Here is a 26,591-nt window from a genome sequence, read left to right on the forward strand (position 1 = left end):
GGAAACTTGAAAGAAGCACGCAAAACATGAATGAAAAAAGTTTTTTATTCCTACAAAATTTCACATTCAACAAGAACATGGTTGGTCCAAGCTTTGGTACAGGATTAATCATTAATAACAATAATAAAGACGTGGTTAAAAGAGATAAACTTGGACTAATCAGATATTTTAATAATACATTCACTCTTTATCAGAAACCTAAAATAAACCCATGTATTGAATGCATGTTTTTTCTTACTGTAGGCCTATAAGACATTTATAAACCGTTAATTAATGATGAACCAATCAGTATTTGAATGTAGTTTTAATCTAATCTGTTGACACAACACTGCATTAGCCAAACTTCAAAAAACCTCAAACTACAATCTGACAGATGGATATTGTTAGCTTCCCCAGTTTGAACCGGTTCAATCTGGTTTGGAGCTACAAATGTTAGCTGCTGTTGTAACCAAACGTTTTCACATATTTTTCTTGTAGTTTCTAGCAAATGCAGCTGAGGATTAGCCTACCCAAAAAAGTTTATAAAGTCGTGTTAAGAATTTTTTGTTTGATGTTTTTCATGGTATCACTGCTAGGTGTAATTATTTATCAGCCAAAGCTAACTTGCTAACCTCCAAGTCAAGCTAACCCGCTAGCTGTAGCCTTGTTGACGAAAATTCTTATTTACTAGCCTCAATGTTTTGGTGTACTAGCTATGGTGCTTACTTAATACTTGAGTAAGCTACCTAAAATAGGCAGTTTTAGGTAACAAGGCTACAGCTAGCAGAGTAGCCCAGAGGTAGCAAATTAACTAATGTAAGGGCAGCTTCCATGACATTTTCTATTAGCTTCAATAGCAGAGCATTGGTGTAAGTAAATATGAGGGATTTTAGACTGCGAGGCTATGGGCTAGCCGATTAGCCAACTAACCCTAACCCAACAATGATAGTCTGAAGAACATGAAATATTCCGAACACAACATTATACACTTAAAGCTATGTTCATTTTGACGTTAGCTACCTTAACGTTAGCTAACTTTATCGCCTGCTAGCTGCCTTGTTACCTTGACTTCTACTTAACTAGCCTCAATGTTTTGATGTAATATGCTAACAGATTACCTCTAATGTTGGCTAGCCTCATGTCCGGAGCACATGTAAACAAAGTACCTGTGTATGGATGAGGCCCTTATTGGAGTTAATGTTAGCTAGCTTTAACAGTCGTTTTAGCTTCTCTGTGTTGTTAATGAAATGATGGTGAGGCTTCATTGAATACATTCAACAGACAGCATTGTGTGGACCACAGTACACATGTTTATATTTTAGATTAACAGCTTAGAAAATGTCTGAAATAACTAACAATGCATGAATGATGTATTTTTATTTTTGTGATTAAAAAAACAGTTGAATTAGTAATGGTTTATAAATGACTTCTAATTGGTCGTTGTAGTAAAGTGTTACCTTAAAACGGGATTTCAGAACACTTTGAGTCCAGTTTTTCATATTCAATCTTTTTTACTTACATATGTTACATCATGACGTATAAAAATGAGTGTGCTGGAGTCATAAATGCCGTGACATCAGGGTGTGTTAAGACCAATCATTCTCCTGATGCTGCATCAGAAATGACTGAACCAAACAGGCATTTTAATAGTTGTTTGCTTGTCTCGTCTTGCAAACAGACCCGACGGCCAATGATCAGACTTTTTATAAATCTGCATCATCATGTAGTTTTTTCAGCATCATTTAAACATGTTTATTTATGGTTTCTTAAGAAGGCGATGAAATCAACCAAACTATTTGTGCCTCCGACGGATGAATGAATTGAGATCCGTCAGTGTTCTCTGGCATAAAGGAAGGGGAGAATATTTGCGGGTTGTGTTTAAGCAATTTCAGTAAACACAAATGATCCCCTTTAGTAATGCAAGGAAAAAGACTGCTCTGCTTTTAGTCTGAACACAGCCTGCAGACATAACAAAGAGGAGAGGAATGAATACATCATAGAAGAATTCACTGTGAATATACAGTATAGACAAACAGGTGACACACACTGAATGTTTGTTTATGACCTAAATGTATTGTGAAGCTTCAGTTTCAGCCTCTCTGATGTTTCAAACGTGACACTGTGATGTGTTTCACTTCTTCTAAATCAACAGAGACAGAATCATATAGCACCTGGAGCGTTCAGAGCCGTCTGCTGTGTTTCTAATCCACCATGAGCTTCTTCAGAGAGTTTAGATACGCCGGGATGAGGGAGCTGACGGACTCGTTGTCATCGTTGAGGATCTTCTCCCCTCTGCCCTCCGAGCCTGCAGAGCTGGGAGACCTGACCAGGCCGGGGTACGGCGTGCTGTAACCCTGCAGGAGCAAACACAGAGCCATCATTCAGAGCAACATCCTCCCCTTGTCTTTATTTTAATTTTCATTCTATCCTTGCAGGGTAAAGGGATATTTATTAACCAATTAATATTTTTTTATGCACATAAACCTGCGGCTCAAAGTTGTCCTTTACATTTACACAGTTTAGCACAAAACAAAACTCTTAAACTTTAATATGTGACAGTACACGGGATGCCGCTACATTGCTAATCTTTAAAAACAGTGTGAAAGTGGGAGGAACACGGCGTGTATACCAGATCATTTCCTATAATTAAAAGCTAAAAATCTCATATTAGGAAGCTTGATGTCAGATTATTGTAATTTCACATCAATAAAAACACCAGTGAGTATGTCCTTACAGAGGAGCATCCTTTGCCGAAGCTGCCTCTCTTCTTGGTCTTGATCTTGTACTTGGTCAGTTCTGACTCGGCGATGTCCGCTCGCTCCTCAGCGTTGTCCAGCTCGTGGACCGTCTTCCTGTACTTCACCAGGTTCATGTTGGCTTGTTCCTCCTGTAAAAAAAAGTGTTTGTGTGAGCACAGAGACCTCTGCTGTGTGTCAGATTCAGGTTTCAGCTAGGAGGAGTTTACATACCGCCTCCTCCACTTGTCTCTTGTAGGCCTTCATCTTGTTCTGCAGCCGCTCCACCAGCTCCTGCATCCTCTGCTGGTTCTTCTGGTCCTCCTCCGACTGGAACAGCAGCTCCTTCAGCCGGCGCTCGTTCTTACGCAGCGTCTTCACCGTCTCAGCGTGACGCTTCTGCTCCGAGTCCAGCTCCAGCTCCAGCTCCTTCCCCTGCACACAGAACACCGGTTAGCCCTCCTCCTGCAGCTGTTCAGTTCATGACTTTGGTCTGAGTCAGGCATTCGGTTCATAAATATAAATCAAACATAAAGTGACGAAATTTAAAGTCTTTAAAGGCCAAGAGTGGGCAAGGGTCTCCTCTTTATATGTTCTTGAAACTGTACTTTAATTGTGCTCATAACTATCATTCTTCACCCTATAAACTAAGATCTTGATCTCTCTCTATATGTTTTTAGAAAGGAAGGAACAACATCCTGAATATTCACACCAGGTTTCTGACCATCAGCACGGATCATGTTTGGTCTGAGTCTTCAGTGTTGACACTGACTGTCTGACTGACTGACTGACTGACTGACACGGTGGTGTCTCCGTACCTTCCCCTCCAGCTTCTGGATGATCTTCTTCCCTCCTTTCAGAGCCATCTGCTCGGCCTCGTCCAGCCGGCCGCTCATGTCTTTGATCTGAGCCTCCAGACCTTTCTTCACCCTCTCCAGGTGCAGCGTGTGCTCCTGCTCCAGACGCAGCTCCTCCCCGACTCGTGCCAACTGAAGGAGCCACAGCATCCGTTTATAATAGAATATTTCCAGGAACCAAGGCCGAGTTAATCCCCTGCTTCTCTAACGTCTCAGATTTACCTCACAGCTGGCCTTCTTGCCCTTGTCTGTGGATCCTCTCAGCTCCCCCTGCAGCTCCTCGTGCTCCTGCTGCAGAGTCTGCAGATCCACCTCCAGCTTCCTCCTCCCGCTCAGAGCAGACTGGAACTAGAACACAAGAGGAAACAGTCAGTCTCTGTTTTAGTCTATGTTCTCTGCAGGAGCAAACAGGCGCCTGGTATCACCTGGTTGTTGAGGTCGCTGTACTTCTCGTTGGCCTCCTGCAGCTCGGTCTCCAGCCCTTTGCGTGCTCTCTCTGCGCTCTCCAGCGCTGCACGAGTCTCCCCCCCCTCACTGCCCAGCAGGGCGCAGCGTCGCTCCACTGCCGCCTGCTCCTCCCTGCGCTCCTCGTGGCTCCGTACCTCCTCCTCCAGCTGAGCCTGCAGCTCCTGGAACAGGGGGCAGTAACTCTGTGAGCATGTCTCCAATGAAAGAGGACCAAACAAACACATGGTGTGTGTAAGCATCAGACCTTGATCTGCTGCTGCATCTTCTTGCTGCTCTTGCTGAGCTCTGCGTTGTTCTTGGTCAGCAGGTCCACCTGCAGCTCCAGCTCGTTGATGTCCGTCTCCAGCTTCTTCTTCAGCTTCAGTCCCTCTGCTCGGCCCTTCAGCTCCACATCCAGAGTGGCCTGCAGGGACTCCAGCGCCCTCTGGTGGCCTTTCCTGACAGACGATGGATTAAAACATGATGCGTTACAACAAGCAAGTGTGCATGTGTCGCTGCAGAGACAGGAAACGCAGGATTGATGAGACAGGCCTTACCTCTTAAGATCATGTATTATCACTTTGTTGAAGGGATGAAAGGAGATAAAGAACAGGATGAAAAGAGGTTAAGAAAATCAGAGTTTATTTATAGAGTAAAGAAAAGGTAGGAAATAGGACTGCAGTGAAACAGGGACACGTTATGAGCAGCAAACAATTCTACAAAGCAAGAAACTTTTGGAATAAACGCTAATGTCTGTTTTTAACAGCGTTTGAGAAGACGGATGTCACTTTCATGTCTGTATGTACACAGTAATGTTCAGTTAGCTTACTGCCAGGTTTGTTAGAGTCAGAGGTATAACACAGATGATGCAGCATTGTAAAGACATGATATGTACACATAAGGGATGATGAGGAAGAGGAAGGTACCTCGCTGCTTCTGCCTCCTCCTCCTTCTCCTGCAGTCTGCGCTCCAGATCCCCTCTAGCCTGAGACAACTCCAGCTGCAGCCTCAGCACCTTCGTCTCCTCAGCCTGGGAGGGAGACGTTAGTTAGCATACAGCACATACTGCTCTGAATGTCACAGCCAATGTGCACATTTTCTCTACCTCCAAAGCCGCCTCAGACTCCTCCAGCGAGGCCTGTAACTCCTCTTTCTCCATCTCAATCTTCTTCTTTGCTTTCTGCAGCTCGTGGACACTTTTCCCTCCGTCTGAGAGCTGGTCTGTGAGGTCAGTGATCTCCTCTGTGAGACCAAGAGAAGCACAAGTACAGGTCTTATGAAAGCATAGTTACTGTTAGCTGCTATAAGGGCCTCTTTACGGAGGAATAGACGTAAGGAGTAAGGACATACACACTTTTATGTCAGTGTGTTGATTGTGAAGCCAGAGGCAGGAGGCTATTAGCCTAGCTTAGCAAAAAGACTGGAAGGAGGATGAAACAGCAGTTGTGGCTTTGTTGCAAGTAAAACATTTAGAACAAAAGCAAATGTTTGTCAGGCATTATTAATGCAGGTTTGACTGCGCTGGTTAAACAACCTGCTGATATGTAGCCAAACATTAATCGTCTTTTGGCTCATAACATCATCCGGAGGTGAACACAGCTACGTCATGATTTGTGAAAAGTCTGAATTCATGCTTCAACACGACGAGCAAAGCATTTTTGTTTTTGATTGGAGACTTGAACGCTTGTAATGCAATCTCAGGAGATCTGGAGAATCAGGTGTGTTGTCGTACCCTGGTAGACCTTATTCTCCCTGCGTAGCGCCTCCAGCTGCTCCAGAGACTCTTCGTGAGCCGTCTTGAGTTTGAAGAGCTCGCCGGCGTGCTGCCTGCTCTCCTTCTGACAGCCCTCCACCTCCACCACCAGCTCCTCACACTTCTGCTTCCAGTCCCCGAGCTGCTTCTCCAGGACGCGCTGCTTCTTATCCAGAGCCTGACCGCAGCTGCTGGCCTGCCACAGAGGACACACTCAAAGCTGTTAACAAAGCCTGTGTGTGATCCTGAAGCTATGTCAAAGCACGGAGGTCAAATTCATGTTTTTCTTTATTGAAAAAAGATAATGTAAAATAACAACAGGAAGTTGATGACACTGCAGCCTTCATGCGGCATGTCTGCTGCTCTACCTTCTCCAGGTCCATGCACAGCTCCTCCACCTCCCCCTGCAGCCTCTGTTTGGTTTTCTCCAGTGACGAGCATTTGGCCTGTGTGGCCTCCACCGCCTCCTCGGCCTCCTGCAGCCGGGCTGCCAGCTTCTTCCTGTCGCACACGTGATGATGATGATTCAGACCGATGAGAATCATTCACGGCGTCATGTATGACTGATGAGTATCTACACACTACATACTTGGTGTCCTCCAGCTCGTCGGTGTGCTGGATGCTGTCCGACTCGTGTTTGGTCCTCCACAGCGTCACCTCGCTGTTCAGTTTGGAGACGAGTCGCTGCAGCTCCTGTTTGCTCTCCTGCTCCTCCTCCAGCTGCTCCTTCAGCACCTCGCACTCCTGCCGCACCGAGCTCAGGCTGCTGCCCACCGCCTGCTTACACTGCAAACGCACAGAGAGGCGTGTGGGAGTGTTTTAGGTTCGGGGGTTTCCTCTTATTTATTTTATTTTAGAGTGGATATTTTATTAAGCGTACAGACTGACCTTGAGCTCCTCGTCCAGCTGCTTCTTCAGCTCCTCCAGCTGGCTCTGGAGCTGAGTCTTGGAGCGGCTCAGCTGGCTTGCTCGGCTCTCTGCCTCCTCCATCTGTCGGCCCACGTCGGCGTTATCAGCTGACAGGAAACACAACAACACTGTAGGTGTTAGGCACCGCAGCAACCCAAAAAGAATGTGAGTCTTTGTCTTGTAGTTTAATTATCTCTGGTTGGTTTAAACAGCAGATGTGGATTACATCATGTACCAAACTGAGAGAGATAAACAGGATAACAAATCCAGGACTGATAGAGTCAGTGACTAATTACAATCATATCTGTGTCCGTTACATCGCAGCAACAACGTTAAAGGCATATCATTCTGTTAAAGTGACACTCCTCCAGGCAAACAGCTGACAACACGATGTCTCTGTGCTCTTTAAAGTGTCTAAAATGTGTCCAGGGCTGCAGAGTCACAGTCACAGTTCCTCTGTGAAGTCACAACGACTGATAGTCTTTTCTGATTTGAGCTTGCTCCCTATGTCTCCTGTCCTTATCCACTATATCTGTCTGAAACAGACAGAATGTCTTATCTTGCCACAGACCACAACTAGCTAAAATCTCTGTTTTTATGAATGGAGTCTGGTGTGTTTGCAGAGAGCGATGTAACGTCTGTTTGTGGTTAAAACAATCATCTTCCTCTGTAACAAAAAGGTCTATCTCTGTAGGGATCCTTTCTGTAATGTTGTCACACACTTAGAATAACAATCTGAGCCTGTCAGTGGAAACAACAACAACTTTTGATGGACGACCTTTGATCCATCAAGGATTATGTTGCAGCCATTACAGCCTGTTTCACTGCTGCAGGATGAACACATCTCCTGGAGACACTGTTTGTACCTGTGAGTCATTGAAACTCATGATCTGTACAAAGAGGGCCAAAGTTTACCTGAAGTACCTGAAGTACCCTGTAAGACCACATGACTAGAAATGAACATGTACCAGGTGCAGAGTACCTGTGAGTCTGTTCTTGGCCACACTGAGCTCAGTGAGCGCCCTCTGCAGGTCGTCTCCCCTCCTGTTGGCGTCTGACAGCTGCTCCTCCAGCTTCCTCATTGTGCTGTCTGAGGACGTCTGCAGCACACACACACACACACACACACACACACACACACATGAACACACAGTCTGTTACACTCACATGTTAGGTAAGACTATAATGAATGAGACTCTGTGACGGTGAACTCCTCCTGACCTTTGCTTTCTGCAGGCCGTCCACAGAAGCAGCCAGCTCGTCCACCTCCATCCTCAGGTTCTGCTTGTCCTTCTCCAGTTTGGCTCTGACCCGCTGCAGAGCCTCGCACTGCTCACTGAGCTCCGACATGGCGTCTCCGTGTCGCTTCCTCAGGGACGCAGCCAGAGCCTCCGACTGCAGCGAGGTCTCCTCCAGGTCTCTCCTCAGGCGCTGCAGCTCGGCCTCTCGCTTCTTGTTCACCTCCATCTGCTCGTCACACACAGGCTGCGTGTAAAGCTCTGGATCAGGATTACTATATTTAATGCTGGGCTGATATCCTTATGTGAGGAGCTCCTGGAGACATGTCCTCGCTTACTGTTTCTAAAAGCCACTTCGTCTTTAGATTTCTAAATTCAGAAGAGAATAATTTTGTTCGTCGTTGTCCCTGTTTAAAAACCAAACACTCTCTTAAAGTGAGCTATAGATGTTATTTAGTTGAAAGGTTTAAGATTAAATACAGTTATTATTAGTTACATCAGATCTATTAGTCACTGCACATGCAGTCTTTGGTGATATTTAAATTGTTTCTATCCTACGTTCTCTTCCTCTTATCCGGGGTCGGGTCGTGGTGGCAGCAGGCCGAGCATGTTAGACGCCCAGAAACATTTCCATCCTTGGGCTCCCATGTTGTTTTTGGAGCTGTATCGAATGTTTTACTGACTATGTGAGTATAGTTTGTGTATTTAAAGTTGTTATAATCATCTTTAGAGGTTATTTGCAGTTGATTTCAGTCTTTTTGTGTGCTATACTTAGTTTGGACCGATAAGGGAGGGATGGTGTTATCCTCTCAGACGAATAAAACAAATAAAATAAATCACAAGTGATAAAACAGCCTCAGACATTGCTGTGACATCGGGTTCATGAGATGATGGGACACAATAATGTTCAGAGAAGGGTTTTGCCCAGGGCCTCTGCATCGCTCAGTCGCACATATTTTCTGTCTCTCAATAAATAAATCAATCAATAACATTAAAAAAGAGGAAAACGTGTTTTTTCCAGGCGTCACGATGTCACAGTGAAGGTGACGTTTGACCTTTTGGTTATAAAGTGTCATCACTCGAGGAATCTTTGAATCCTTAGACATATGTGTGAAATTAAACAACTAGCATATGAATTCTTGAGTTGAGTAAAAATGACCTTTGACCTTTGACAACAAAAACTGGACAAAAACGTGGCTGTGTGAGCCAAATGTGGAGACATTCCCATCACGTCCTGTTCAGAAGAGATGGAGGAACAAACAGACGGACGGCAGACAGACAGTGTGTGTGTGTGTGTGTGTGTGTGTGTGTGTGTGTGTGTGTTACTTGACCTGTGAGGCGGTGACACCTCCTGCTTCCTCCAGCCGGTCGGTGAGGTCGTCCAGCTCTCTGGTCAGATCGGCTCTCTGCTTCTCCACCTGCAGGAGACATAACGAGTGGAGCTATGAACTCATGTGAATTATAAAGCAGAACAAACCTTCACTCTTCTGTCAGGGTGCAGAGTCTCTGTGAGCTGACTGATCCTCTGCAGCCACTTTATTCACTATCAACACCAATAAATGATGATGAACCTCCACTCTTTAAAACCTCATGAAGAAGACTGAACCCATCGCCTCAGACAGGATATCTAAGCACCAGGGGATCTCTGTGACTGACAGCCCACAGGGGGAAGTGATCTTTCCTGAGGTCAGAGGTCAGGAGAGAAGCTGCTAACCAACCAGAGCAGCACAGAGGTCAGCTGCTGTCACACAGTCCAAATATGATCTGTGAACTCCTGTTTCCTGTGAAGCTGCTGCCGTGTGTCCTGCTTCTTTAATGCTGAGTGATTGTAAAGACAGTTACACGCAGTTAAACGAGCTGTGAACACCACACTGACACGTTATCACCTCATACAGTTCTTATTGTGGAACATTAACACCGGCTTAGTCATATGGGGACGTTACATTTTAGGTTTGCTACACCTTACACTTCCTCCTGCTTCACTTGGACCTGTTGTCCATCGAGTGGCTGCAAAAGCACAATGTGTAAAAACAAGATGGCAGCTATTTCTCTGACGTTTATCTGGTAGTAGAAAAACAAAGTGCAGCTTTAATTTAAAATAGGTGAGAACAAGTCATTTTTTTTACCTGTCTATATAAAACTAAAGACCCTAGTTAAACGCTGAATAGCACAGGGTCTACAGTGCATAGTGCAGGGACATTTAGAGCACGTCCTAACTCCTTCTGCTCGGTGCACGATCTGGAAGAAAGGTGTAGGGTGCAAAGACATTGTGCTGCATCTCTAAAAAAAACATAGGTGTGATTTTGGCGGAGCATGAATGACACCAATCAGCCTGTTACCTCTAATTCATTTAAAAAGAAGCTCATTATCGTCTCCCCCTCCACTGTGCGTCTGTACACACAGACCACACAGCACAGGTATGTGTGAGGTTGATAATAAATGTATCTCTTAGTTAGTTGTTTGCATGTATTAGAGAGGAGACACACGAGGGAGAGCTTGGTGTCGCTCTCTGCAGGAGTTTTTGGCTCGGGCAGGATCTCCCTGAGGTGACACAGGTGAGGGAGAAGGTAACAGTGAGTGTGTCCTCATCTGAACAAGCCCTAATTTACTGCCGAGCAGGTCTGCATTAGTCACTCTCTTTCTGATATCCCACAGATCACACTGTTTTAGAAGAATGCACTAGTTTGTCCAGCAGAGGGCGCTCTGACTCTGTAGTGTACAATCCCCTCAGCACTGTCTGCAGCACGTGTACCTGTATATTATCATGAGCAAGTATTCTGTAATAGACTGCCGAGTACTTGGTCCCGTCTGTTACGACTCACAGAAAAGCTTTCATAAAATAATCTGCCTAAAAAAACCTACTGATGTTCTCTTAAATAAACTCTGACAAAGTCACAAAGACGTTATAATAAAGTGTAATAAAACAACGTCATAAAACTTAACCGCCATATAATAAGCAGTGTAGTAAAACTTGAAACACGGCACATAAAACAAACAACCTGCTTTTGTTGCTGAGCAACATAAACAGATGAAATACATAGAGCTGCAGAGATGCTAACGTATGAATAATAAAGTGTTTAGGGAGCCTTCTCACGCTCAGCACACATGAAGAGATCCATAAAGACGCTCCATCACACACGCACGCACGCACACACACACACACACACAACCAGCCGGTGCTCTGCAGTTAAAGCTCTGCGTGTTTTACAGCTGCTTTAAAGACGGTGTGTAAACGCTCTGGCCTCCTCACAGCTCCAACGAGCCACAACACACCTCAGGCACAGACAGGGAAAACAGATGATACTCACCGGGGGCCTCCTCTTTAGCCCCCCCTCAGCCCTGCCCTGTGTGTGTGTGTGTGTGTGTGTGTGTGTGTGTGTGTGTGTGTGTGTGTGTGTGTGTGTATGTGTGTGTGTGTGTTTGTGTGTGTGTGTGTGTGTGTGTGTGTGTGTGTGAGTGTGGAGGTTAACATGGAGCATTGGACTCACTCATCGCTCTCCTCCACTCGGCTCACTGAGTCAACAGCTCCTCCGCCTCAGCACCGCCTAACACCAGCAGCGTGGTTCACTAACAGAGGGTCAGAGCTGCTGGATGGAGACCAGAGGATCCCTCCTCATCAGCGTGAGAGTGTGAAGGAGCAGGAGTGTGTCTCTGTGAGTGTTTGCACACACTTTTTATTCTGATGGAGGTTCTGACCCCACCACAGCTACATGTCATCCAGGTTTATTTTTCCATGAAGTGGTGAAGAAGACTTCCCTGATGTAAATGTGGAGGTGTACACATTATAATGTCCACGATCAGCATGAACACCACACTCAGACCAAAGCTCATCCTGGAATCCCTGACTCTAATTCTGATTCAGGCTGTAAAACGTGAGGCGCACCGCACTGATTTTTCTGTTGAAACCTACGGTTAGATCAGGCCCTTAGAATATCTTTGCATTCCAGGACGAACAAATCCATTTCTTGAGTCCATCTTTGATTAGATCCATATGATCCAGAGACAAACTGATCAGTTTAACAAATCCAGATAACAAGAGTTCAAAATGAGACACCTGATCAGCTGTGTGCAGGTTAGAAGAAGAGATCGACCCTTTATTGCAGCCCTGTATGTCGCTGGAACACTTTCAGAATGTCAAAGTTTTTGTCTTAATCATTAATATGTGCAGACAGAAAAAACACAGAAGTGTCGACAAACAAACGATGGGAAATAATAGATCATAAATAAACAACTGTTTGCTTTTTATAAACTATTAACTAGACGAGTGATCTAAAAGAGAAGGACGGGGGCGGACCAAAGACGGCAGGTTAGTGTCCGAGGTAAAAGTTCTCTGGGTGAATATCTAGTAGTTTCTGCTCATGCAGATTGTGCGCTCTGTGGATTATCTATCAGCCAGGACATTGTTTCCCAATGAAACCCGTTTCTGTTCTGCGACCTGAGATTTGAAAGCTGTGAGCTCCACAAAAAGAGGTTTCTCTGTCAGGAAGTAAAAAGTGACACCGTCAGAGTGTTAGTCTGAACTGAGCTCACTGGATCCTTCAGTCTGTGCTGGACTGTTCATTTAAGGAGCTGTGTTTGAGCCTGAACCCGTGTCAGCAGCAGCAGCACAAACATGTCCGAGTGTGAAGCAGCTAAAGAGTCCGACATGTTTCCAAAGAGGAGAGCTGTGTTTATCAGCTCATCACAAACTCGACCAAAGGAGATTTTATTCTCATCAACTCATCAAATCCAGCAGCTCTGTCAGAGGCCCTCTGCTTCGATATACGACTCTGTAGGTTCCCAGTCAGTTTGCACGTCCGCGGTCAAGTTAGTGATAATAAATAAGCACCTATAGCCTTTCAAAATAAAGCGGTCAAGTTAGCGTCCTTCAAAATAAAGCTAGGAGACATTTCACATGTTATGAGTTTTGGACGTGTGATAATAATCAACAAAAAGTTTGTGTTGTGTAAATGTGTGCACGTTTAAAGTTCACCTTTCATTTCAGTTTAACTTTAAGTGTATATTTACACCTGATCAACTCAAAGATATTTATTTAATTAGTCTTAAACATTACAAGCTGGTTACTGATTTAGTTCTTTTGATGTGTGTGCGTTTCTAAGAGCCCTCCGCTGTAACTGTGTGTGTGTGTGTGTGTGTGTGTGTGTGTGTGTGTGTGTGTGTGTGTGTGTGTGTGAGCGACTGGCATTCCAGTTTAGAGAAGATCTGGTGGAAAATAGTCCGTCTGTCAGCTTCTATCTGCTGATGCTATCTGCTCCGAGCGACCTGAGGAGCTGGGTCGAACAAAGGGAGCCTGTCTGCAGCTCAGGTATGTTGTATCTGAGATAAAGACCTGCAAGTCTCTGCCTGCCTCTCCCACCGCTCTGCAGCCCTGAGACTGGAGGGGGGCTCAGCCAGCACCATTAGGAATACCACCCAGAGAGGGGAGACGTGTGCAAAACACGCCTTCAGGGCCCGCTGTCACGCTGCTCAACACTCCAGGTGAAATATGTACCTCTGCATCTCTGCCTTTACTCTGAAACATGGAAACTGTAACATGCAAACTGTAACATGCAGACTGTAACATGCAGACTGTATCATGCAAACTGTAACATACAGACTGTAACATGCAGACTGTAACATGCAGACTGTAACATGCAGACTGTATCATGCAAACTGTAACATACAGACTGTAACATGCAGACTGTATCATGCAGAGTGTATCATGCAGAGTGTATCATGAAAGTCTGAAGGGCGTCCAGGTTCTGAGGCTTAAACACACACAAGCTGAAGAGCGTCTCGTTTGAAACAACAAGCACTTACAGAGGCCACCTGAGAAGAGACGAGCTTAATATAAACCAAGTTGCTGTTTAAAAAAACCTTTTACATCACAGAGACGATGTTTGGAAACTGTGATGTGGTTAGAGTTTCATGTTCTTCTGCTTTGCTTCCAGGAGATGTGGAGGGGATTATATGAAACAGAAGGTGCACTGATGTGTGTGTAAGATTGTGATAAATAAGAAATAAGAAGGAGGAAAAAGGATGTTGGGGTCCCTGAATGCCTCTGGGGTTGCCCCTTTTGTTAATCAGAAACAGAGGGTCCCTCCCCTCAGAGTTTATTATCACAGGTGCAGATAGTTTGGGGTGACCAGAGGGGAGCAGCAACACATGTACCCCACCGGCTGCCGACACATCAGCAACCTTTCCTCGGCTGCTTTTTCTCTCTTTTATGTTCCACCAGTCCAGAAGCAGAGAGCGGAATAAGACGTTTCCACTCATTGCTTTGAGGACTTCTGTTGCAAAGCTTTGACTTAAGCATCTTGGCCATTTCCATGTTGTTTTTTTTGGATCCAGAAGGCACCATATTTGTGAGAAAGGATGGAGCTTTGAGAGGAGCGAGGGGTTAGCAAGCACTAAACGTCATGAAATTAAATATTCTGTGCCTGTAGCTGATTCATTAGCCTGCTAATTAGCAAGTAAACAGCAGTGTTTCCCACAGAATGAGATTATTTTTGTTGTGGCAGCTGAGCGGAGATGTTTATTTATCAGACTAAAGAAGATCAAAGAGCTCGTGGAACGTACCAGGAAACTGAAGTTAACCTCCTCATCGCCAACAACAACAATCCTGACAAACAGTGAACGAGCTAACGAGCAGGTATGGTGAGCACACACACAGATAGCTGCTAATCAGGGCTAACATATAAATAAAATACTGAGTGTAAAAACAGTGTGTCAGACGTGTTGGACGGTCTGTTAGTCCAATAAAGCGCACACACAGATTATCTGTCTGATATTTACATGAACAAATCTCCAAAAGGCTCCAACAGCACAAACACAGCCCAGAGGTTACGTTCAGTGACTTAATTAGCTGAGGGGACACCTAGCAGACAGCTAGCAGCTCCCACCTGTCACTCAAAGAGGCCACGCCCCTAATGCTGCATCACTTTAAGCCTTAATATAATGTAAACAGGTGAGCTGTATAAAGATTCTCCCCGTACAGTTGTCATGAAGAGAGAAATGAGCTTTAGAGACCCAAACTGTTTTTTGTACCAGGCTGTAAATTTATTTCTGCTGTATTGCTAAGTGCTACTCATGGTGGATTGATGTTGGGCCTCTCTTTAAATAACTTAACAAAGAGTCGGTCTAGACCTGCTCTTTCTGTAAAGTGTCTCGAGATAACCCTGGTTATGATTTGGCGCTATACAAATAAAATTTGATTGATTGATTGATTGACTGTAAAGTTTAACATGGGGCTCTATGGGGACTGACTCACTGCTGGAGACAGCCCCAAGTGGACTCCAGAGGAACTGCAGCCTGACAGGTTCAGGGCCCTTCTGCCCTTTATCTCATGTAGGTGCAGACCATAGATGTTTCACAGTGTGTAGTTGTGTACTGACCTTTGCCCTCATGGCTCGCTCGGCCTCCAGCTCCTCCTCCAGCTCCTCGATGCGAGCCTGAGGAGAGAAAGTGGACTTCAGTGAAACGTGAAACAATAACAGCCAGCTTCCACTAAAGTGTGAAATATGAGTGTGATACGAGAGTGATCTGCTCCCTCTGCTTTCTCAGAGCTTATATCACCCTGACAGAGAACAAATGGGGCGTCACCTCCGCAGACTGTTTGCTATTTCAGCTCTGGTGTGTGGTGAGGCCGTCTCTCTGCTCTCCCTGGGGATTTGGCACGCCTCGGGCTTTTTTCCTCAGGTAGCAATTTAGAGCAAGAATGTGTGTATTCACCATCATTATCTGTATCCTGACCCCGGACCGGGTCTGCTGCGTCCGCTCAGAGAGACCAGAACGCAGCGCTGCCCTTTTCAGGACACTCGAGGAATTTGTGTTATGTTTTTGTTTTCTCCTGTCTTTACAGTCCTGACTGGCAGTGATGCGTTCACAGGCAGCGACTGCATAAACAGTGTAGGTCTAAAAATTATAGTTCATTTACACTTAGGCTGTGCCGTACAGTTTGAAATAAAAAGACATTAAATCTCAGTAAAGCGCCTGTTAAATTAACTTACACATTTTATATATTTTCGACTTCAGAATAAAAATATTTCAATTAAAAAAACGCTTCATAAACACGTGCAAATCATTCACACAACCTGTAAACTGTTTATAAATGTGTTATATAATATACAATAACATCAGTGTTATAACATACTACAGTGAGATATACTGAGGAATGAAGGTGTTATTAACTGTAAAGGACCTCCCACAGGATTCTGCAGGAAACCTTCACTTTCATGCTTCTGTTTACATTGGTATTAGATATATATATACTTTTTGCAGCAGTAAAGTAGGACCTCTGTTTTTCACGTAATCACTTTGTCCATTGATGACATCATTGTATTACACTAGGTGCAGGATTAAATGTGGTGTTCAGTCAGGGGAAGCGGCGATCTGACCACAGGAGATCTTTGCATAATCTGTGTTCAATTGATCTTAAATAAAAACCATCGGCAGAAAAGATCCAGCATTCATTCTTTGTACATCAGACTCATGTCTCCAGTAGGGATGCACAATATTGGATTTTTTGCTGATATCTGCTATGCCGATATTTTCCAGCTCTTTTTGCTGATTTGGATACCGTTATTTTAGACACATGTTTTGTTCCACCTAACTGCAGAGAACATCCAGTCTCCCCTGGAGTGGAGTTGATATCATGTCTGCTCTTATTGTCGTGGCCCGCTGGCAGATGCAGAAAGCAGAGCTTTTTAAAATGAACACATTCACTGGGCAAGATAAGAGTTAAACTGAGGTTATGTACAAAATAATATATTCAAACTCTTTAGACAGGCTGGATGCTTTCCTGAGATAATCCTGACAACAGCCACAACTAGGGCACATTTTACCTACTGCACAGAACAAACACATAAAATGAAATCCACCTCGCTGTCTGTTTGGGAAAGTTTGAAAAACTGCCGCAGACATCTTGCACCGTTCTTCACGCTTGACGGAAGAGGCGGGGTGCATGCACTGTGCGCGCTGAATTAAAGTCGCAGCATTACGTCGAGCTTTTAGGGAATCATCGAGCATTTAGGCAGAATTAAAACGTTGTTTTATCGGCAGAAAATATCGGCAGAAAAATGACATATCTGCTGATGCCGATAAAATGCCAATAATATCTTGCGTCCCTAGTCTCCAACATCATCATGTTCGCTGATGACGTTACGTTACGTTACGTTACGTTTCGTGGGAAATTGTTGTGTGCATAATCCAGTGTGAAATTATCTTTCAAAGAAAACATGATAGCTGAAACATAAACCTTTAGGGTATACAGACTTTAGTGGGATGAAGCGTTTGAGAACACCACCATGTGGGGACAGAGCTTGACATCAATAAACACTTTACAGCATGTTGTAAACTGTTGACAAACAGCTGTTACACGTTTTTTAAATGGTTTATAGGCTTTATATTAAAGTGACACTTGAAAATTAATTAAAATATTCTTCATTCAGGCAGAAAGCAAACCAGAGCAGGGAACAAACAGACACTGTTGCTCCTTTCTCTCCGTCACAGCGCTCTCTCAGCGTGAATAAAAGCTCCACACTTTATTTTATTAGATTCGACTCAAGCTGCCAAAACAATCAGATGATCTAACGTGGATAAATCACCCGCAGCCACATCTCTCTCACTGATCCCGAGCCAGATCCGCGCTGTGTTCTGCTAATAAAAATTTATTGCTGGTTTCCCAACACGGCCGCATCTCTCCAAGTTGTGTCATGTTCAGCGTTATCTGCAGCTCCTATCTGTGTCTCATGTGTCAGGAAGTGTGTCTGACATAGCATGACGCCTGAGGCCAAACACAAGAATAACACCTACAGCACACACACACACCGGCTGCACGGCACACACAGCTCAGATATATGCGACAGAATCTGGAGTTTTAGTGAAAAATGAACCTGCATGTGCATCTCTACATGTCTTAGAAATGAGCCAGAGGCAGGGTCAGACTTTTTATAACTTACAGCAACACATAAAACACAAACTTCCTTCTTAGTCTACATTATTTTTTAGAAATTAGATTTTAAAAAAAGGCAGAAAAGTAAAATAAAGACTCACATGCCAGCGCAGGACATCTGCAGAGAGAACAGCCATGGTGAGGCAGCAGCAGCCCAACTGACTGACTGACTGACTGTCCCACACACACACACATACACACACACATACACACACACTGAAACACATTCACTGCTGATCCCCTCCCGCATTTTACTGTCCACACCCCCTTGTGCATGCACAGCCCTTTCTGTCTCTCTCAGATCTGTTTCTCGTTAAGTTCCTGCTTCCCAAAGCCTCAGAGCAGCCTCAGAATAAATACTGCGGCTCTAATACGACTGTAGAAACACGGAGGACAAACTGTGGTCAGATGTTAGAGACAGACTGCACAGATAGAAATCATCATGTGTGAAAGAAAGGGCTTATAAATTGATTTTGTGCACCTTTCTAGAAGAAGTAACTCATTAGGAGCGCCTCTCTACTGTCTCCGGGACTCCTGTGTGGAAATCAGACCATCAGCCCTCAGTCATTACTCGGGTGCTTTCAGGGTTCCATCTCCATAATTGTTTGTGCTTAAAGTTTTCTTTTTCCGCTGCTCTCTGAAACACAATAATTGTCCTTAAATTACATTCAGATGTGTTCCCAGAGCTGATGTCTCCTCTGTGTGTCTGAGGGGATATTCAGCGGCGTGGGCAGTTATATCCTGTGAACCCCCTCCCTCTGCAGCAGACCCCCTGCTGATGTCAGTCCAGCAGACTGTCCACACATGCTCCAGAGTCTGCTTTGTTCTGTTAAACTCCTTCAGATGCTTCCAGCAGCGAAAGTCCTCATGTTTGATTGGTTCAGTGATGACAGGTGGTGTTGGCCCGGTCAGAGCGCTGCATGCTACGAGATGACGCGGGTCAAATCAGTGGGATTAGAAGCAAAGTGACGCCTGCTCAGCACAGGTGCACGCTGAATGGCAAAGACATGGACATGAGATCCAAGTGATAAATGTGAGCCGTTTTTGCAGCAGACTCAAGCAGATTCGGACCAACTGCAGGAAATGCATCATTAAAATACACTCCCTTATTTGTTCCAGGGAGTGTTTTGTTGACCCTCGCAGGTCACAGATTTAAACAGCAGCAGAGAGATGGAGGGACATTTGGTGAGAACAAACCAGTGACTGTACCTTTAGCTGATTAATTAAATCATGCAACTTCACCTGCAAAACATGCAACATGTCCGAACACAGCAAGGAGCTGCTGATGGCCATGGACACATTCAAATGGTATTCATTTATTCACCAACTACCGGCGTCCTGTTTCAGCTGTGGAGCGCCTGTCCACCTGTCTCCGCTGAGAGGCAGTTTCACTGTATCGATCAGGTCACACGTGGGCTGAGTCTTACTACAGCGCTATGAAGCCAACATAAACAGATGTTACTGAGATTTAACGCAGTCTTTAGTCTATTGCACGGGTGTCGGCTGATTAGCAAACTCTTTTTGTGACCTGAACATCACTGAGGCTCAATCTGAAGTTACCGCTCCTGTTAAACATCTGGAACAAACCAAACAGACTGCAGGGCAGCACTGAGCTTTATCTGCTCAGATTAACATGACCCTTTACAGCACTGTGGTAACACTACTTTACGACATGCCGTAAAACCACGGCGAGGAGGGGGCTGTTATTAGAGATCAGGACTGCAGGCCTACGACCACGTCACACTACCCCCTCCCAGCAGAGAGGGAGGGAGGGAGGGCTACATAATTAAAGATGGACAAAGCTCTGTCTTTGATTCCTCTGAGTCTTCTGGACACATTCATGAGAATATGACGTCAGAACCAGACGTGAGTGGGCAACAGAAGAGTCAGCTGTGCTGCTCGTCCACCTGCATCTTCATAAGTGGGCGGAGCCTCACATATAAAGGCCTCATTGTCAGATAATGCCAAAGCTACAGTAACCGTGAAAACATGCCCACCCTCAAAGACCCACAGATCGCCTTTCTCTCCTCCAATCACAAAGACGTCTTTATTTTGCTCCTCACAAACCTTTTAATGAAACACCAGCCTCACACAGTCGACAGCAGAGCGGAGGAGCACCACCTGAGCTCTGCAAGCAGTGTTCATTCACTTCGTCGCAGGCACAGGCACAGACAAAACACAGTATCTGAACATGCTCCAGTGACACTGAGCGATAAAACAGAGCAGACTGATTCTATCTGAAAGAAACAGGAAAAGCTTCAGTGTAAACTTCACTGTCAGACTAAACACAGGGGGAAATAAATGACACTGGCTTGATCTTTATTGTACCATGATTATGTGTCAGAAGGCCTTTTGAAAGTGTCCTCCTGAACATGGTGTTTAAATGGAAACATCTTCGGTGGTGTGCAGTCTCTGCTGTGGTGAACTTCCTCTGCAGAAAGCAAAAGTTAGTCGTTTCCATGAATGCAATGTTTCCGTAGTGTTGTTGTGATCTGAGTGTCAGTGAGGTGGATCTCTGTGTGGTTTTAGTCAATAAAGCGGTCACAGTCTCTGATCGCTCTGTTCAGACTACATGTTGAAACATTTGTAGTTGTGGCTCCAGTGAGACTCATACTCAGTGTTCCCAGTGTAAGAGCTTTAAGGGTGTTTTGTACGGTGGCCCGAAGGTCACTTTACAAGAGTTTTCAGGAAATGTAACATTTCACCAAAGTTGATCTTGACAGCAGGCTGGTCTAAAAGATAAAAGTCCATGTCCACACAGGCGTTACACTGACACTGTGAATGGGTCATTACAGTAGATATGGTTTCTCTGATTTCACAACATTTCAGGAAACAAAACAAAACAGCTTTTCAGAAAACATCAAATAAGATGGAGCAACACTTCCTGTTTGTTTAATGCAGTGTAGTCGTTTTGTTAGATCTTGTTTTCTTCATTTTTTATGCTTATAACTCGTTCCTGAAAGAATGTAATTCTTGTGAAACGTTGTTGTGTTTTGTGAAATGCTCTTTTGTTCTGTGAAAACATTTTGTCTTCTGAAAAGGAGTTGTGTTTTGTGAAATGTTGTTGTTTTCTGAGATGTTCAGTGTATTAAATGTTTGTGAAATGTTTCTGTTGTGTGAACCTCTGTAATGTGTGTGTAATGTCTTTGTGTTTTGTGAAATGTGGTTGCATTTTAGGATCCTTGTTAACTGTAATGACATGGTATATTACATTTTGTTCCGTGCTGAAATCATTTGTTAAATGTTTTGTTTTAATAGTTGTGTTTTTGTAAAATGTTGTGTTTTAGTAAATATTATGTTTGGTGAAAAGTTGTTTTGTGATTTTCTTTTTTTTCTTTTGTCAAACTTTATTGTTTCCTGACATGTGTTTGAGTGTTTTTTCCTTCTGAAGAGTCATGTCCATGCTGCGTGAAATGTACTTTGTATAGTTTTGGTATTGTGCATTTTGTGAGATTTTTTTTACCTTATATGATGTGATTGATTTGGATCGTTGGCAGATGTCTGTACGTAACAATAACCTAAATTAGACTATGGTGTATTTGTCACCACACACACTTTCACATCCATGTCAAAGTTCTGTAATGTTAAGAACGCGACCTTGAACTGATTAAATTTCATGTCATCATTTCTCTTCTTCAAATAGAGTTGGCAGCAGAATTCAAACAGTATCTTAAGTCATGCGATGGATGTACACAGAACTGACTGTCAGATTTTTACTTGTAAAACATGTGTAACAGCATTAATAACGTCTACAATCCATTCAGGTGATGCTCTGACGGAGTCCCGATACACATGATTTACTGGAACATCTCGATGGAGCGGAGCCATCGCTAACGTTATTAGCTGCAGCTGTGTTTCTCCTGCCGTGACAAGTTATACATATGAGAGGGATCGATAAGAGCCAGAACAGGTTCACTGTGTGATCACTCTTCTTAATTTACTGTCTCATGCAGCACTGTGTGACACTGTGCTGAGAGATACGAGCATAAATCAACCCATTCAATGAAATCATGACGTCTGGAATCTTTATTCTTCCACAGTCAACAAAACACACCTCCATATACAAGTCCCTACTGCTGCTTCTCAGGTCAACAGATGATGCATCAGACTTTTATTAGAAATGATGGACGCTTAGAATGATAACATCACTGTTAGCATCAGCTTCGTTTCCAACTTACTCCAAATGACTTTTGTACAACTGATCCATTCAAGCATTTCCGTATGTTCAGTTTCAAGTAGTCAGATTATAATCAGCTGTCAGTTTGGATCATGTCTTCAAAATGGGTTCTTTAAGAGAAAAAGAGGATTCCAAAACTGGATCAGAACCATAAATCCAGTGGATAGTGGAGTTAGTGCTGCACCACAGTTTATTCCACGTATACATATGAGATATAAAAACTTCTATGTCAGGAAAAACAACTGCAAAATAAGAAAGAACACTTCTGACTGAGTGCAGCTGATTGCCCCAGCACCAGAGATGGTTATCAGTGTGGATGTAGGCGGTGAGTTTTAACCGTCTGACAGGAACAGAGCTGCGAAGTGACTGAACCAATCACAGAGCAGAGCCCAGCAGCTCTGATGAAAGAAAGGAATGTACCCGACGTCTGTAAGCAACGGCTCCACGAATGTCTTGTTAGGAAACCAATCAAAACCACGGCCTGTCTTTCCAACAAAATAACAACTAATTATAATGACTGATAATAACTTTGTGTTGCAGTATTAAAAAACTATTAGTACTCATGGCTGCTCCGTCATCCTCTAAGGAGCTGAATCTTGAAACCAGCTGCAGGTGGAGTTAGATTAAATCGAGGTCCCGCTGTTGGATGTGACGTGAGTGACCGCTCAGCTCTTTGAAAAGTTCAGCACATCTGTGAAATTAGAGGCTGCAGACAGAAGGCACATACCAGCCCTGATGTCTGCAGATCACTATCACAGTCTATCTCACAAATACGCCTCCTGATTCCAAATGTTTCACCACAACCAGCTCCACCCCAACACCGTTTTATAAGACGATACAGACCTACAAAACCCTTAAGCAGAAGGTCTGAAGTCTTACTGTGTGTAGATACAGAGTAAAGGTTCTGACCTGCAGCTCTTTGCTCCTCCTCTGCAGCTCCATGTTCTGGGCCTCCTCTGCCTCCAGCCTGCAGCTGGTGCTGCTGATCTCCAGCTCCTTCCTTCACAAAGAACAGACAGACATCATTTAACCAGCAGGAACCAAACTAATACAGGGAGGTCAAACAATATATATTTCTAAAACTCAGGATGTCATTATTCTCGACATTACGACCTTAATTTCAGCTTTTCAGCTTTATTCTGACTCTGTCTCCACATTACAACTTGTTCTCCACATTTCAGCGTCACAAGTCTTTTCTCCACATTTGGACTTTATTTTTGGCATTTTGATTTCTTCTTCACATTTTAACTTTATCGTATAGATTTTCAACTTCATTTTAAAATTTCAACATGACTTGACTCTCTTCTGCACATTTTAATTTTACTCCCTTCATTTCAACCTAATGTAGGACTTAATGTAGACCTTCCAATACTTCCCCTTTGTTCTGTGCAAAATTAAACTTCACCATTTGACTCTACGTTCTCTACATTTCTCAAACTTCTCAATATTTTGTAATTATTTCTAAAATCTTAACTCTGTTGTCGACATGTCATCATCGCACCTTGTTTCTGACTTTATCTGACTATATTAAAAAAGTGTTTTGAATGCCTGGCTCAAATCCTCCTCTGTGAAAGAAACCACAATCATCCATTTGCTTTCGATGTTTCAACATTTTAAATGATTTATCAACATTTTAACTTTTTTCTCATCAACTCATGTTGTAGAAATCTGTTTACAGATTCTGCATTCAAATGTAAAATCTGAAGAGCGACCAGATTTTCGGACAGGAAGTGTTCTGGCGTCAGTTTGTCGTCCAGGCAGGATTGAATAATCACGTAATCACTCAGCAGAACACAATCCACCGTAACGACATCCCGGCTGCAGCTACGGTCACCTGACAAGGACTTAGCTTCTTATTAATCTCTATAAACAGACACCTGCATGCTAACAGCTAACAATCTGCTCTTAGACATCGTCTCTTAACTCCAACTTCATTCTTCAAAAGCCGCACGGAGAAGGAAGTCGTGACAGGAAGTCCTTTGTCGCTAACTGCTGGCTAAACCGGAATAACGAGAAGTTGGCCGTTGCTCCCAGAGGATAAATCGCTGGGTTCAAGGACTGATGTCGTAAAGAAGGACATGCAGGAGGCTCTCATGTCTGTAGTTTTCTACTTAAATTCTATATGAAGTGTTGATCATTAAATCCCTCAAGTAATCCCATGTGTTAATCCGTGTATATCACAGCTGTCTTTTGTTCAGATGATTGTGATTGTTGTGTATATTTCTGGCCTCGTGTCTCAGCTCTGAGTGACAGGTCTCATTTCCCTCCCTGTTTGGAAACACAGCTGCTTAGCAACCAGATGAGTCACTTCATTAACGTTCACAGTAAAAAAAGGTCAAGGTGTGTGTGTGTGTGTGTGTGTGTGTGTGTGTGTGTGTGTGTTTCTGACAGCTGCTCCTCGTCCTCTTCCACTGATGCTGCAGGTAAAGAACACTGATGGTTCCACTTGCTCTCATCTCACTGAGGGCAGATGGAAACATGTCTGTTTATGTAATCCGATGTAAAAGTTAATGAGGTAAATTTGAAGCTGACATACATTTAAACTTTCTGAAAATGTTGGTGTTTCCCTCTCATCTCTGACTGCAGGGTGTTTGACTCTTATTTTGATCGCTTCACGACTGATTCGAAGTTACAGAGAAGGTTTCAGAATGATGATGATGATTAAACAGATGAAAAGAAACTCTGGAATGTGTCTCCGTCTGTTATCATTTAATATTAAAGACCATCAGAGAGACCGAGCAGGAAAACAAGACACAGAGAGCGCAGCCTTGTGAGGCCGACTGATGAAACGACACAGGACCGTCATAAACTTAATGTCCACTTATAAACTTCAAACATGTTTTAGCTGCTGTGGACAGATCCAACAGCGTCACACAGCAGAAGTACACATGACAGACAGTCTGCAGGTTTTCTCTGGCATGCCGAGCATTACAAGGTTTATAACTGTGCAACTTACGTCATCTTAAAACATTTTCAGTTTGTTTTTAGTCCCATCAACTAAACGTATCTCCTGATCTTTTTAAACTATATTTCAACTTGTTTAAGGGTTTAAGTCATCTGACATCCAGAAGTTCGAGAGAAACCAGCGGAGTTAAAGCTAGCAGCAGCTCGGCTCTTAGCCCTCAAAGCTACGAGACGAGCATCAGAATAACACAGATTCTGAACATGAACCGGCTTTATTTAATGTTCATATAATAACCAGGTCTGATGTTGTTGGAGAGGAGGAGACCTTGTGGGGAATCTGAATCTCTGTTCAAACCTGGTTAATGATGAATAATGTAGGAATAATGGTCTAGATTGTGAGCTAACACGTTAGCAGCAGCTCAGCTAGCAGCCCCTGGTTACTTTCCATCTGTTAAAGAGGGTCAGAGAAACACTTTGAAAGTCAAACTGCTTAATTCTGTTTTTCTTTATGTGTAGTATAAAACAAATGAGTCCAACCTGAAAAATGTGACTTAACACAAGTTAAACTAATGATCTGGTTTCTTCAGGCGTCGTTATCAATACACTCTTAAAACTGACAGCATGATCCAGTTATTCACAGTGATCAGTGATCAGTGTTGATCATTATAGAAACAATAATCAGGAATGTCGTTTTTGCCATATTCTAAATCTGAGCTAAAGCTAACATCGACATGCTAACATTCCCACAGTCATCAGTTTAATCACTGAGACGTTTAGCTGTAATGGTTGTGTCCCTGTGTGTTTGTCTTTGTGTTGATGTGTTCATGCTGATACGGACCTGTGTGTCTGGGATAAAGAACTAAAGTAGAGTAATGCTAGCATGCTGATGTTAAGCAGATCAACATTGTTTACAATGTTCAGTGTGTTAGCATGCTAATATTGCTAACCAGCACTGAACACAAAGCACAGCTGAGGCTGTATTCTGACCTGATGATGAGGAAAAGTTAATGAATCACAAAAGTTATTTATCGTTAGTCTGACATGAATGTGTGAAACTAATTTCATGAAACTCCAATAAATACTGACTGAGATACATCGACAAACTCGCTCCATGTCTCTGCAACATTTTGAGCCGACACGTGAAGCAGACGGAGATGAATATTTCACTCACACATTATAAAATCTGCTGTTAGTCTTTGTGTCTTTACTTTTTCACACACTGTAAAATAAAACGTAAAGATAGAAATGTGTCCCTGACCTTCTGAGGAGCTCCTCCAGGCTGTTCCTGCTCCTCTCCATCTCTCCCAGACTCTCCTGTGTGGATCTGCTGTCTCCCTCCAGCTTCCTCCTGCTCCTCTCCAGATCGCCGCGCTGACGCTGCTCCTGCTCCAGACGGTACTCCAACTGATAAACACCAACAACGCATCAAATACACAGTGTTCACAGTGTTCACAGTGTAAGTTATATGTAAGGCTCAGCTGTGTTTCTGTACCAATTATCCATTTAAATGATTCTGCCAATGGTTAAATATTTTGTGCCAGAGATTTATAACTTTTATATTTCATATTTATTACATTTGACCATTTTTATACCTAAAATTAAATGTATTTTATGTTTCCCAGACTTTCCAAGGCCTGTTGGCTAACAGAGTTAGAATTAAG

General features: G+C 43.6%; 1 protein-coding gene across 2 annotated transcripts; it reads right to left on the reverse strand.

The window, feature by feature from the left end:
- Positions 1-27: 27 nt before the first annotated feature.
- LOC138593351 (myosin-16) lies at positions 28-26,298 on the reverse strand. Of its 2 annotated transcripts, XM_069664332.1 has the most exons (19): positions 26,189-26,298; positions 22,936-23,026; positions 15,292-15,348; positions 9,250-9,336; positions 7,902-8,147; positions 7,663-7,780; positions 6,660-6,787; positions 6,361-6,557; positions 6,140-6,272; positions 5,751-5,967; positions 5,124-5,260; positions 4,945-5,048; positions 4,284-4,476; positions 3,997-4,200; positions 3,794-3,919; positions 3,533-3,703; positions 2,949-3,149; positions 2,714-2,866; positions 28-2,333 (listed from the first exon to the last, which is right to left on the reverse strand). In XM_069664332.1, exons 1-19 carry the CDS (start codon positions 26,227-26,229, stop codon positions 2,181-2,183), a joined length of 2,757 nt encoding a protein of 918 aa, XP_069520433.1. In that variant the 5' UTR covers positions 26,230-26,298; the 3' UTR covers positions 28-2,180. The 2 variants fall into 2 exon arrangements, with proteins under 2 accessions (XP_069520433.1, XP_069520434.1); XM_069664333.1 differs by lacking the exons at positions 22,936-23,026; positions 26,189-26,298 and adding an exon at positions 17,951-18,033.
- Positions 26,299-26,591: the final 293 nt, after the last annotated feature.

Source organism: Semicossyphus pulcher, unplaced genomic scaffold, assembly GCF_022749685.1.
Source record: "Semicossyphus pulcher isolate SPU_LCO1_2020_fin unplaced genomic scaffold, fSemPul1.0.p SCAF_16, whole genome shotgun sequence".
Classification (NCBI taxonomy): domain Eukaryota; kingdom Metazoa; phylum Chordata; class Actinopteri; order Labriformes; family Labridae; genus Semicossyphus; species Semicossyphus pulcher.